At 39.5% G+C, this 13,946-nt stretch overlaps 1 protein-coding gene across 2 annotated transcripts in view; it reads right to left on the bottom strand.

The window, feature by feature from the left end:
* Positions 1–7,352, bottom strand: part of dpyda (dihydropyrimidine dehydrogenase a) — a 112,066-nt gene extending 104,714 nt beyond the window's left edge. For both annotated transcript variants that reach the window (XM_030768357.1, XM_030768358.1), the window contains exon 1: positions 6,974–7,352. In XM_030768357.1, coding sequence (XP_030624217.1) covers positions 6,974–7,012 — 39 coding nt within the window. In that variant the 5' untranslated portion in view covers positions 7,013–7,352. The remainder of the gene's footprint in view (positions 1–6,973) is intronic.
* Between the last annotated feature and the right edge of the window lie 6,594 nt (positions 7,353–13,946).

Genomic DNA, 13,946 nt, shown 5'->3' with positions numbered 1-13,946 from the left:
TGTGATCAATACTGCACACAAGACAAGGCATATATCCATACAGTCAAATCAATACTTCATGTACTGCAAGCCCTGAATACTATTTTAAACAACCTCCCATTCGCTAGTATAAAGGTGGCATAACAAAAGCAACTTTGGACATTTATACCCATCCCCAGACTTTTTTCACAGTCCCAGTGGAGTATTGTCTACGTTGCATTTGATAAATGTCATGGAGCCAAATTATCTTAGACAGCCATGTCTTTTTTTTTTTTTTTTTTTTGTCCTCTAGTTATTGAAAACTCTTCAAGGATTCACTGGACCAACAAGGGGTTATGTGTGCTATCAAACAATATTTAAAATACAAAACAGCCACACATCTCCCCGATGTTTGTGTGACCTTTTCCAGTCAGTACTGAAGGCAGTACTAGCGGCTAGGGGACTCGCAGACAGCCTTCTCCTCACACAAGGCCCATCTGTGAGTCTTGGATCATTCCGCAGGGAGCCGGAGCGTCTGGCTTTATCACTCCTCACTGATCACACAGGCCCAAACAGATGGGAGATCAATAACCGGCTCTGCAGAGCCAAATGCATGCAAACGCCGGCCCCTCCGAGGAAATCAGATAGGAGCAAATATATGATGGACAGGGGGAAATGGCAAATCAAATTCAGCTGCATGTGGTAATTAATGTAGGGATGAGAGCTGAGAGGCCGCAAGCCCTGCTATATGTACAGCGGTCACTACCACAGGCAACAACATATGAGACATGTCGAAATAATTCAAAGAGACACTGCTAGCCTGTCTTCTTGCGGATATACGTAACTGCAGCTATTTGAAAAAGTACAATAAAAGATTTGACCTGGTGCATGACTTTAGCTCACCACATTACGTTCTTATCTTCTATAGCTGTTTGGAGTTGGAGACACATGCTTGAAACATTCATATGGCTATTAGCAAGGCAGTTGGGCTTGCCCTTTTGCTGTCTAATCAATACCAGCACCATATTGTGCAATAAATTACCTTGACCTTCCTCATCCCCCTCGAACAAGACAGAGCTCCCAGGATTTAGCATGCAGGAGGCGTCGTCAGTCTTAGCATGCATAAGGAGAATGCAGCAGAAAACTTAACTCTTTTTCACATTAGTGGCCTTCTTAAACAGGGAAATCATTTACTGCTGGAGGGTAGGGAATAGTTAAACATGAGCTGGCAGTCTTGAGCCACTTGCTCACTCCTCTGCTCCGATCAATAGAGGAATTTCCACATATTGATCTGTCGTTAGGGAAATAAAGCAACAGCCTGTAGGTCAGCAGTATTAAATATAGGACCCTGAACATCGTTTAGTCTCTGGTATGATTAGAAATGTCACAAGCGAAAATGACAAGTTATGAGACATTCCAAAAGTTACAGATAAAATTTTGTCAGACAATTCAAAAACCTGTAAATAACCTTTTTAAAGCTGTGGAAACGAGAAGGTTGTGACAGGGCGAGTGTAATTATGGGAACGCGCTCTTTGTGTCATGCTATTCATCAGATTTGTTATATGGCGGGTGAACAATAATGTAGTCAATAATAAGGTCTGAACTATATCATATATCATAACTGTAAGCTCTTTATGAACACTTAAATCACAGTTCAACTGAGCCTCAAAATGCCAAAGCTGACATTAAAATACACAGTCTATAGCCACATTTCCACTGTCATCAGTATGTTTACACAGAAATTCTGATTCTGCTCATATCTCCATTCAGATGTCTGCCCAACTATCCACAGTAATACATGGATAAAGCATTAAGAACCACTGCAGGCTAAAAGTGCACCACCGCCTTCATTGCATGACATACAGTCTTAAGTCAATTAAATTACTGGGAAATGGCATTAGGCCAAAAATCAGATTAACATTTAGAACGTAGAATTGTGTAGGTTGAGTCTTTCTGCTGATCATATACTACCCCGTGATTACGTATCACATGAGCATCCTGTGAGCTGGTTCCCAGGCATTCTTTTCTCCCTCAGAGTTGGAATGTAACAAAACACAAGTACTGTACTGTAACTTTTTTTCATGTATTTTATGTAGGTTTGTTTTGTTTTTTTTAATCGGTTGATTGATTTGAAGTATTGTACTTTACTATTAAAAAAAACCCTTCCAACTAAGATTATAATATTATATGTACTTCATATAATTTTTATAGCTCTGTCAGTGAGATCTTTTTCACATTCTCCTTATAGAACCTATGATCAATTCATTTGCTCTCTTCCTTGGCAACAACAACATTTAAAATGTAACGCAAATAAGTGATACTCTGACTTGTTGAAAATATTTCAGCACTCATTCTGCCCCTGCCTTTTTGAGCAGTGATAGCAGATTATGGTATTATTAAATCAGTGCAGAGCAAGAGCAGAACTCAAAGCTCTGCTTCAGCGAGGTTAAGGACCCCACTGACTGAGGTACTTCAATGAGAGTCAGGGGAGCAGCATTATATTCTCAACATAAAGCATGTTTTCCATGTAGACACACTGCTTAGAGAATGATCTATAGAACATTTATAGAGCTGTGGAGGGGGAGGATCCTCATTCCAAACAGTCCAGTTTTTCCCCATAGAAAACATAACCAGAAGGTTGTAAACTGGTGCCCTCAGTTTGACTTAGTGCCACTGACCAATCATAGGAGCCCATAATCATTTAGGAGACACACGCCCCCATGAAGACTGAGCTTGTTCAGAACATTCAGCTCTTCTACCTACTAAGCAACAGAGCTATAAAATACAGCATGCAGACCACTCTGAAGATATAACACACAAGTAAAAAGAGGAATTTAACTGGCACCACCATCACTAGAACTGAAGGAACTGTCCAGTAAATAAAAAAAGAGAGCTATACTATGAGATCCAGTCTCTGTTTCCTTTCTTAATTTCAAAAAAACGTATTTGAAGAGTTAAACAGAACATCTCCGGCCATCTGCTCCACTCCTACAAATCCAGGCATTGTATGTGAAAGGGAGCCAGACCCAGAGTATGTATCAGTTGCACCCTCTTCCCAGCACTGAGAATAGCAAAACCTCATTCTCCAGCCAGGCTCACAGTCTATTAAATGACGCATAGGTCCACCGTGCTGCCAATCAGAACCCGACCATGGGCCCTTCACCACAGTGTGGAGGCACGGGAGGCCAGGACCTGCTGGAGACAAAGCAACACACCATGGCACTGGCTTTAGTTCAGTAATGGCCCAGACGTGCCAAAGCCTCATTACATGGCCTTTGAGATGGTCCCTGGGTATGTTGGGCCTCAGAAAACAATTAGCACAGAAGCAGAAGGGAAATGAACTGTAAAGGAATCAGGGCTGGGTGACCAAGGATTTATCTGCTCTTGGAGGAAGAGTAGAGGGAAGAGAAACACACGCACACACAGAGCAAGAGAAGGACAGAGGGATGAGACATAAAAACAAGTTCAATATGCCACATGCACCATACGTGTGGTAGCAGCCTGGCTTGCCTGGGGGGGGGGGGGGGGGAGGGAGGGAGGGAGGGAGGTCTGGGCTACGAACTCCTCCGAGGGGGATTGAGTTTGCAGACAGAGATTGCAGCAGACAGAGAGGTCACATGTGATCAGGTGAGTGCGCGCTGCCCCCGGGGGCCTGGAGGAGGAGGTGGCAGTAAATTGTGGCAGTTGGAGAAGCACACAGTTCCAGCAAGCCGTGCTACAGCTCTCTCTCTCTCTCTCTGTCTCTGCTTTCATTCTGCAGGCTCTGGGAACAGAGTCTTCAACCCTGACAAGGCTCCAGACCATCACTGCTTCCTTGATTGATTAAAAGAGCAATCCGAGCGAACTTTGCCAGAGGTGCAATTACCGGTCCACCACTTCTCCGCAAGCTCGCCCATTCGTGTCTGAAACAACGCCAACGACACTATGATCTAAACCCAGCAACAAGGTGGGGTAGACATTCAAAGGCACTGCCTTTGATCCTAGTCATGTTTACATCCATCTTGTGTCTGTATAAACATGATAAATATTACTTGGTTACACCCAATCAAGTAACTGACAAAAAATAAACAAGAGAAATGCTAATTGGAAAGGGCTTCATACCTTTTTATGGTTGCCTTATCTCATTTTGCAGTAAGGTGCAATGGATAAACTATGCTTAGATTATTATATTTGTACTGTTGTTATATACTGCATGTTGCAGCAGACAGGAGTCAGACTAGTAAATAACAAAATCATCAACACTGAAAATCCCCCCCCAAAAAAAAGAAAGAAAAACTGTCTCTGAATTTCAGTTGAAATATAAAAATTACAGCTTACTGGAAATGTCAGTAAATAAAGAATGAATTATCTGATCTTTTTTGAACCCCTGTTTTAAAAACTAGGCAGAAAACACCATTCCCACATGTGGTGTTTGAGCAGCCAAACATTTCCATAATATTTAATTTGCATTTTATTTTGGAGCCGTCCCCTGTCAACATTCCAGACGTCAACCGAACAGCACCAGCCTAGAGTGGCACGAGGTGTCTGCCTTTAAGACTTGTACCTCTTTGTTTAAATGCTGCATTGCACTAGGTTTTTTTTTTTTTTTTTTTTTTTAATGAACTCTAATGGCGATCCGGGAAGGATTTTAATTAATCTACACGCTCACACAAAAGGCCCCCACATTTTGAGCTTTCAGAAGCACTGTGGATATTAAAATAAGACATCTGACAGGCCAGCTAGGAAAAATGGAGGATTTAATTGCTCCAGAGATGGCAATTATTATGAGATTTAGAAAGCCATTTTCAATGGGCAGACAGGAGTCGTTTAGTGGCAGTCTTAAGAGCAGCAGAAAGGCGAAGGTCACATCACTGTTGTCGTTACTCCCTGAGTAAAGTCACTAATGAAGGTGTACCTTCTTTCCCCTCCTCTCTCCATAAAGGTTGCAGTGGAGTCCCCGAGCACATTTTCCAGGGCCACCCTTACTCATATTAACCTGAGAAGAGCTGGGAAATGTGGACAACTGCAGAAACATGTTGCTTGCATCTGAGAGCACAAACCAACACGATTATGTTCCCAATGAACTTTTTGGTGAAAGGTGAAATGCCTTTTCGCTGCCTTTTGTGACAGCAAAACGAGTGCAAATATTTCTAACAGCAATCACACAAAAGTGATCCAAAGAGCGGGCTATCATTTTATTTCCTTACAAAGAGAATTGTAGCGCTGTTGTGTTTTTGTTTATACCGTGTTATAAAAACCAAATTATATTTACTCTCTTTATCATAAACAGAGCTGTTATAATTAAGCAAGTCTGTTGATTATAACTTGAAGTGACATTTGACAAGCAAATCTGCACAGCAAGCATTGTTCTGTTGGTTGTTTTGTTTCTTGTGAGATTACTCACAATGCTAACTTTGAGCATTTACCAAGTCAGAGTTGGCCAAACATCTTTTTGTTTTTGCCCAACATTATTTTGCCATCTCAACAGATTACAACAAAAGTCACATTGAAAAGACTGATAGGAATCATAATATACAATATACACTAAGGAGGGAGAAATTAAGTATAATGCAGTAAAAATAGTAATAATAACAACAACAACAACAACAACAACCATAATAATGTAATAATAATACAATGTTGCCACTGTATGTTTTATTTTAATTATTTGTAATACTTATATACTTTTACATACTATATACTTTTATATACTATACCTTTTTGGCTTCATGAACACACACATATGTGTTTGATTAGGCATTAGTGAAGATGTTACATTTTAAAGGGTTCTTTTTTCACAGACATTATAGATGCAGACAATAGTTAAAGTAGCTTTCTACCAAAGCTAGTCGAAACAGTGAATGAACTTTGACTGAAAAATAAAGAAATAATTCCTTGAATTAGTAAACAATCCCACATGTTCACTCCATCATGAGCAAAGGCTCTCATTGGCTGTTTCCAAGCCAGAAACAATGGTTAAAGGGCATTGCCTGAAGTAAACTCAAGGCACGGCGTTATTTATTGGTTAATGATTTACAATACAATACGAAAACAATTCGAAGAACGATTGAAACGGACAGTAGCTATCGCATTTCTGATTTATACAAGCTGTTAAACTTGCATACACTTGCTGTACCGACAGACGATTGACTGCTCCATGTATTCTCCAGATTAACTGTAGACAGCAGAGAAAAGAGTGTGTGGTACTCACATGGCTGGTACCGTGTGTTAGCCATGCAGTGGAATGTGTTTCTCATAAAGCTGTAAATCTAAATCATTCCTGAACCCAGGAAGCACTGTTCTGCCCTAACATGTTTTCTCTCTTAACTATTTCGTGAGAAAGTTGTTTCCCCAGTAATTCTCATTTCTTGTTTAAAGCTTTGCAGAAAACATCATAGCACAGGCAGTGGTAATTTGGTCATGTAAGAGGATAAAAATATATCATCAAATATATTTTAAAAATTCTGTTTACACAGCTCTAGCACTGTCCGCTTTTGCTTAGTGACTTAAACAGTCGATTTTTAATCTTTACATTCATTCTAAACAAATAACCAACATATAATATTTACTATGTTATATTTGTACATGCATGAACGAGACACAATCACCAAGAGGAAGATGTAACACTTCTCAGTAGCCCCGTAGTACGTCAACAACATTCGTCGTATTTTTCTCAGATGCTACAGGGAACGTACATCCAGGAAAAAACCCCACTCCGATAAACTTTAACCCGATAACTTTTTTCCTGAACCCAAGCACAACTTTTCGACACTGCTTGCTCGAATTCATGCCATTTAACAAATTAAAGTTGACAACTGAAAGTAACAGCGACGCTTATTATTATAGTATATTACACCGATGTTCGTTTTCTGAAGTGCACCGACAAGTGATAATAACGCTGATTCACGGGAGTTGCTTTACTGCACGGATCGGTTCTCCGTCTGGGCTTGGTGCAATAGACTACTGCTCAACTTAATGTTTGTAATAAACTATTGTTTATTATTTTGGGGTGGGTGATAGGAGTTTAACAATATACCTCGATATCTGGAAGATCCTTGCTCAGCATTCTAGCCATGTCTTCCGTTCGCAGAATCACAACACAGATGACTTCAGTTCCAAGCAACCGAAACCGAAGCAAAAGCAATAAAACTGTGCGCGCTTCCGATGACTTGTTTGATATCCCGCTGTTTGAGTCGCAAGAACAGTCGAGGGAGACGGATCCAGTGACACTTTACTGATCTCTATGCGACAGCGTATTTGATTTCTCTCGAACTGTCCTCTGCAGGTCAGAGTGAAGGAAAAGTGGTCACTACGACAGCGAAATGAATGTTGTATAAATACTATGCATAGAAACCATACAGTTTCCACTAGAAAGTGAGAGAGAGCGCAGAACAGCGGTAGCGATTCCAACATGAGCCAGCGGAAAAGTTTAATATTGACTTGTAACTTTGCGTTGCATCACAGGGCGTGGTACATGCGTTCACGCGAGGTCAGTGGCCGGTACACCTTTCATCTTTCAGAAGTTCCCGTCTCAGGTGACCCCTATGACAATCGAATCGATGCAAAATGGCATTGTTTGTACATAAACTATGTTAATTTCTGAAAAGAGTGGGGTCCCGAGTATGCTGTCACACTTTCTGTCAAGAGGGTGACAGATAGGACGCGACTGTATGGCTCTGGCCATCATAAGATATGTTTTTTTTTTTTTCTTTTTCACCACTCTCATAATTATGGACTTGCATATTCACTTGAATGGCACATCTGTTTGAAATGTATCTAATGTCTCACAAATGGTAAAAATGTTTACTGTAGACTTTATGAGTCCTTTGCATTGCACCACTGCATCACACAGTGTGTGCTCCCAAGATCAAAATTAATTGATCACATATTTCCACTGTCAACATTTTCAAATTTAAAATGGTTGACTATTCTTCAAGAGATTTCCCTTCAGTGTTTAGTCCCATCATTTGTCAAACGAGCTATTCTGTTGCAGTCTCAAACATTAAAACCTTTTTTTTTTTTTTCTTTTTTTTTTTTTTTGCTTTTTCCTACCGCTTGCACAAACACATGGAGAAAAAAAAAACTGGCAGTCAGATGGCAGAGTGTGTAGGGTCCAGCAGAACAAACACACTGCCTATTGATCTTCCCCTGATGCAGGTGTCATGCAGTCCAATACCCTTTCATTTGTTAGGCAGCACTTTTAATGCAAGCAGCAGAAGCTGTTGATTACCTATGCACACTTTGACCTCCTCCTGTCTAAAGAGAACAAATAATAAATTAGATGTCATTTCAGCACTTTAAAGCATTTATCTAGCATTTTGATTCTGATCGGACTGTTTGGGTAGATTCTTATTAAGTGAAGATGTTGGGTTTTTTTTTTTTCTTTAAAAGTAACTGATACTCTTTTTTATTTTTGAAATGTGCTGTGGCGTTTATGTGCAAGTGCTTGAACCAACGTTCCATGAGTACATTTTGTAATCATTAAATGCCTGATTTGAGGAATTTGGACCATCTGTGTGCTAATAAAATGTCAGTGAAAAAAGTTCTGGTTAATATTTAATGTAATGAGTATATGCCTTTGCCAGTGATGATACTCAGCATTTGTTCTGTCAGTTGGCATAGATTTCACTCCACAGTATATTTAGTTTGTGTCAGCAGAGTTAGTCTTCTTTCTCCACTGTTTTATGAGGTTCAGTCCGGATCTGTATCAAGACCTGTATCTAATCTGAACTCATTTATAGAAGACGTTATGTACTGCGGAGTGAAGCTACATCCATGTGAGTGTTCCAAAATAAAGCTGTAAAATGTTACATAAACAGCAAAACAGCATTCAGAAATTCTCTGCACCCTCTCTCTCTCTCTCTCTCTCTCTCTCTCTCCCTCCCTCTCTCACTGTATGTATTTCTTGTCTGTGTGTACACTATGGCAGTAGCTTGCACTGACTGAAAAGACTTGGCATTTGAGACAGGGTTGACATGTTTTTCCTGCTCAAGGTTACAGAACAGGTCAGGAATTGATTAATTCACATTAAATCCCCCACCCTCAGTCCTGTCACCTAAACACAAACACAAGAGCTTATTTTTTTTTCTGATGATGCAGCTTAAACTTTGCCCACAACGTCTCTCATTTACCATGTGAAGTTCAGCTGTGTCTCCGATCACGACTATTCAGCTTAAACAAAACAAGAGATCTGAATTACAACAAATCACAAGAATGTTACTGGTCTTACAACCACGATACTGAAACAGTCTTCGTGATGCTTTAGAGAGACAATAATATTGTAATATAGTATAAGCCGTTAAGAGCTTTGTCTTTCTTGTATCTGACCTGACAACTGTTTTGACTACAGGGTTACGAATAATAGATTGTTTTCTCTTGTGTGTTTCATGTATTTACAATTCATTTCAAACTGAAGTTTTTCGTTATGTGAGCATGTCAAATCCAATTACACACAGTCCGTTTTTATGTTTTGAGAGTAATCCTCAGTTTAATGTGATTGTAGACTTTCCTTTTCTTTTTTTTCTTTTCAGATCGCGTTTCACTCAGTTACTGCGGGCCTCTGCATATTTTTAAATAATGTCCTGTTATTACTTAGGAAATGGGACCATTTCTAATCAGGTCATACAAATTTCATTACGTTGCATATTTCATGATTTCATCAAACTAATTGAGTCATTTATCTGACTTAAAAAAAAATACAAGTTTAATTCCCATTTACAAACGTGACTATCTATCCTTCTTCTTGTTAAAGAATGAAGAGTGTTTTCACACCAGTGACTTGTTATGATCTATAGGTTTTTCTCCCATTTTGCTGTCAAAGTCAAAACATTATGGAAGAAAAGAAAAAGAATTTAAGAAGGAAGGAAATGTTTCACACCACCAATGTGGTGGTTAATATTTCACTACATATTGTAATTCTTTGGAAGCCATTACAACTATACAGACTATAATCCGCCTTTATGCTGGGCCTTCTAAACCACAAATGCATTCAGCTACAGAACTGTTACTGTAAAAATTCCTGCACGTAACATGCCGGCATTGTTTCTGTGTATCACATTCTGATCTTGACATGGTTATGAAACTGGGGTTGTAACCAATTAACAGGATAAAGGGCTTCTCAACACCACCTTTTACATTGCTGTACCATGTGTTTATTGTTTTGTCTTAATGGTCATTAAAATCTCAGATTATAGGAGAACAGTACGGTTTTGTATAGAAGAAACACTTATATAAATCAGAGTCTAATGAACACAAAGCTTTGTACTTCATGTATTACATTGTGTTTTCTGACTGAAGCACAGAAACTTCCGGTAGTGATATGTTATGTGGAAGAATTAATTTATTGTAATATTTCTGTAATTGAATACATTTATGGCTAGGAGCATCTTTGTTTTTTATAAGAAATCAATAATTATAGTGAATAGACCATGCTTGAATAAGCACAGAGTCTGTTAATGGTATTAATAATTTAAACTCAAGTAACTAAAGAGAGCTGAGTGGTTTGCCACATTATGCATTAAAGTTCCTAAAAATGTGCCAAAGTTCAATCGAATAAGACTGGACATTTTTTTTTCCATCAATAATGGATGATATTTACTGGTTGGCAATGAGTAAAAAAGTGCCCAGGGACACGCCTTTTTGCCCTCGCTTCATTTGGCAGTGTGACAGGATCCATAACCCTCCTCGAGTCCCTTCAAATGATGTGGGATGAAGTGTCATCTTCTCACTCGATGCTTTTGAGAAGTTTCATCTCTGCAGGGAACTGTCATCAGCTTCCCCCTCTCTTCTTTTTCTCATCTCTGCCTCTCTCTCTCTCTCTCTCTCTCTCTTTCATTCCCATCAAGTGGCTCCCAATGCCATGGCCATCAGATCTCCCCAATCACAGGCTCATTGTGCCGCCATCCACTCAGCAGGTGAAGCTCCAGCCAGCATCCCATCCATCCGTCCTCCACCTCATAGCCTGCAGGGAACCTGGTCTCACAACCTCTCAGCTGGCTTTGTCCTGGCCCACCTGGGTAGAGTCCTCTCTCTCTCTCTCTCTCTCTCTCTCTCTCTTTCTTACACCCCCCCCCTCTTTTGCTTGCTTTCTCTCTCTCTCTCTCTCTCTCTCTCTCTCTCTCTTTCTCTTTCTCTCTCTCCCAACTGCCCGCTGGTCCTCTGGAGCAAACATGCTGCATTTTCTCGTCTCATTCTTTTCCAAATGCACAGCAAGCTCTTGTATTTTTTTTTTTTTTCTAAGGAATGTAGCAGTGCTGTGTGAAAGGGAGAGGCAGTGACCTTGGAAAATAAAGAGTTTGAACTGAATGCCTTTCATTGTTGCTTTCTGTGAAACGGTATAACTTCATAAATAGAGTTGAGGAATTATAAATATTGTCATACAAAATTGTCTTAAGGCTGTACTCCCACTCAATGTTTTTATTTACTGAAGTGTGGGCAGTAATTAAAAAGTTTTATTGTAATTCTTACAACCAATTAAAAATACAAATAACTTCCAATAACTGCATTCATGTTGAAGGCCAAATGCGTCATGTTGTTAAAAAATGCTACTAATAGATTTTTTACTCATATGATGAAATACGTACAAAAAAAAAGTTTTGAAACCATCTCTTTGTTTAAGTTATGTGACACCGATAGCCCATAGTTGATACATTTCACACAAAGATTTCATAGCCAAATGGCAACAACATCTCAAAAATCACTGAGTATTTACATCCATCAGTGCACACTACAAGTGTTATAAATCATTCCCTCATCTAGCAAATGAATTACTATTTTGTCCTACCTTATCAATCCCATATTCTGGAGTAATTGAGCCGTAATCTAATTGGTCCTGCGACCCCTTACATAATTAAACGTTATCAAAGAGATCTGTCGGCAACTGGCAGCGAGCAGATGTTGCGTTTCAGTGGAGTAATCAGTCATCGACCCCCGACTTCAGTCAATCATAATTACCTTGATTTGCGCTGTCCAGAATGTGGCCCCCTCGTCCTGAGCGCAGCAAGTCAAGTCTGACCCTACAATCAATAGCCTCCTCTGCCACGCCAACAGCTCTGCTGCTGATCGTCAATGCGTTTGATCAGGCTTTCCGTCGGCCGGAGTCAGCCATAAAGAAAAACACACACTCGGATGCAACCGTGTGTGTCCCATCATGCACCAGGAGGACACAAACATGAGTAATCATGGAAAATAAGCTTGGGTTTATTGTTCTTATTCTTGAAACAGACATGTGTGTATATGTGTGTGTGTGTGTGTGTGTGTGTGTGTGTGTGTGTGTGTGTGTTTTATGTTCCCCCTGCTGTGTGGGAACCTCATTTTTCTACCTTGAGTTTTTTTCCCCTTTCTTTCTTACTTTCTTTCTTTCTTTCTTTCTTTCTTTCTTTCTTTCTTTCCTCCTTTTTTTTTTAAATGCACAAGTTTCTGAGTTCTTGGAATTGTGATAAGTGTTAGATTGTACTTTTAAGTTCAATGCCTTTCAGTTTTATTGTCAGGACAAAAGGCTCTGTGGTTATAAATGAATCAATAGGAAGCCTTGAGACGTCCATGTTGCTGATATGATGTAATCTCTCTTTGTTAGCCCCATAATGTCTCCATCCTGCGTGACTGACTCATTCTGCCTTTCTCATTGTACTGTGTTCCCGTGCTTGTTCTGGTATGTCTGTAAGATATCCAGTCAGCTTCTTCTTTCTCCCAGGTTTCGTCAGCGCAGTCGGGATAAGCAGGCCTCGAAGGCAGGATAATTAGATCAAACAATAGGATTAGAGCTCATTACAAAATAAGAGATCCCCCCCCCCCCCACCTTCGCCCCCACTCCCACATCAAGCCCTCATCTCCCCCCATTTTTTGAAGGGGGCTCTGCATCAGCTTGCCAGTATTTGGCGGGGCACCATTTGGTTTTAGGAGGCACCAGCGTTGTATGAATCATTTGATTTCTTCATCATTAGTTTTGCTCAGTGCTTAGTCTAGTCACAGCATGGCTTGTCTATCAGAGAGAGAATAAAAAAGATGGAGGTCTGAAGTGCTCATGAAGGACAGAGGCATTTTGAAGATAACATGGTCTGATAAAAAAAAAAAAAAGATAATAATTAATTAGGTTTCAGCATTTCTAATAAAGTTGGCATATTCAGTTAACTGTTGCTCCTTGGTTGATGACTTATGATCATCAGTGGTCAAATACTATATGAGTATATATGAAATCGTTTAACTTCCCACCCGGTACAGTTTGATCGGACAGATTTACTGAATAGAGGTGAGGTGTATATACAGAATATGGTGGGTGTATATATTGTATGCACTAGTGTGCAGTGGAGCCCATATCTGTTTAAAATAAGCTAGTTACCATTCTGCTTATATAAACTAAAAATACGTAAAGTATTTTATTGGATTATGTCAATATGTGAAGAAGTACAAACTGTCTAAAACCAATGTTTAAAAAAGAAGAAAAGAATACAAGCTGTTGAAATGAGAGCCTATGTCAAATGGAACATTGCAAATAAAACAAATATTTAAAACGTTTGGCCTTGTGGCTGAAATACACACCAATGAGGTCAGTCATGATTTAATTGTGTATTTAAATGTTTTATTTATAGAATAAAATATCATTACAGTGGTCCCTCAGGGATCCTGAGGGGGTGTTAGTAATAAAAACAGCATCTAATTAACAGGGAACACAGTAACTGAGACCAGGATAAGGTTGATTCACTATTCATGCTACATTCATATTTCAAACATTGTCTTCAGGCTATTTACTGCAGGTACAGGGCCACTATAGGAAAAAAAAGAAGTATCACATTGATTCACTGTATGCTTTCACCTCATGCAGTCTGCAGAATACAAATTAAATTTAAATGATACCAGTGTAACAACACAAAACATCGAATATTCATGAAGATTTCAGATTTTTTTCATGGTATGTGAAACGTGGTTTATAAAGGTACAAAAAGCCGTTGTCTATGAAAGGTGGTTTATTTCATAACACACACACACACACTCAAAGAAATGGCGCAGGTTGA

This window comes from Chanos chanos, chromosome 3 (assembly GCF_902362185.1).
Source record: "Chanos chanos chromosome 3, fChaCha1.1, whole genome shotgun sequence".
NCBI classification, from domain to species: Eukaryota; Metazoa; Chordata; class Actinopteri; order Gonorynchiformes; family Chanidae; genus Chanos; species Chanos chanos.
This window is presented reverse-complemented; position numbering and strand designations above follow the sequence as displayed.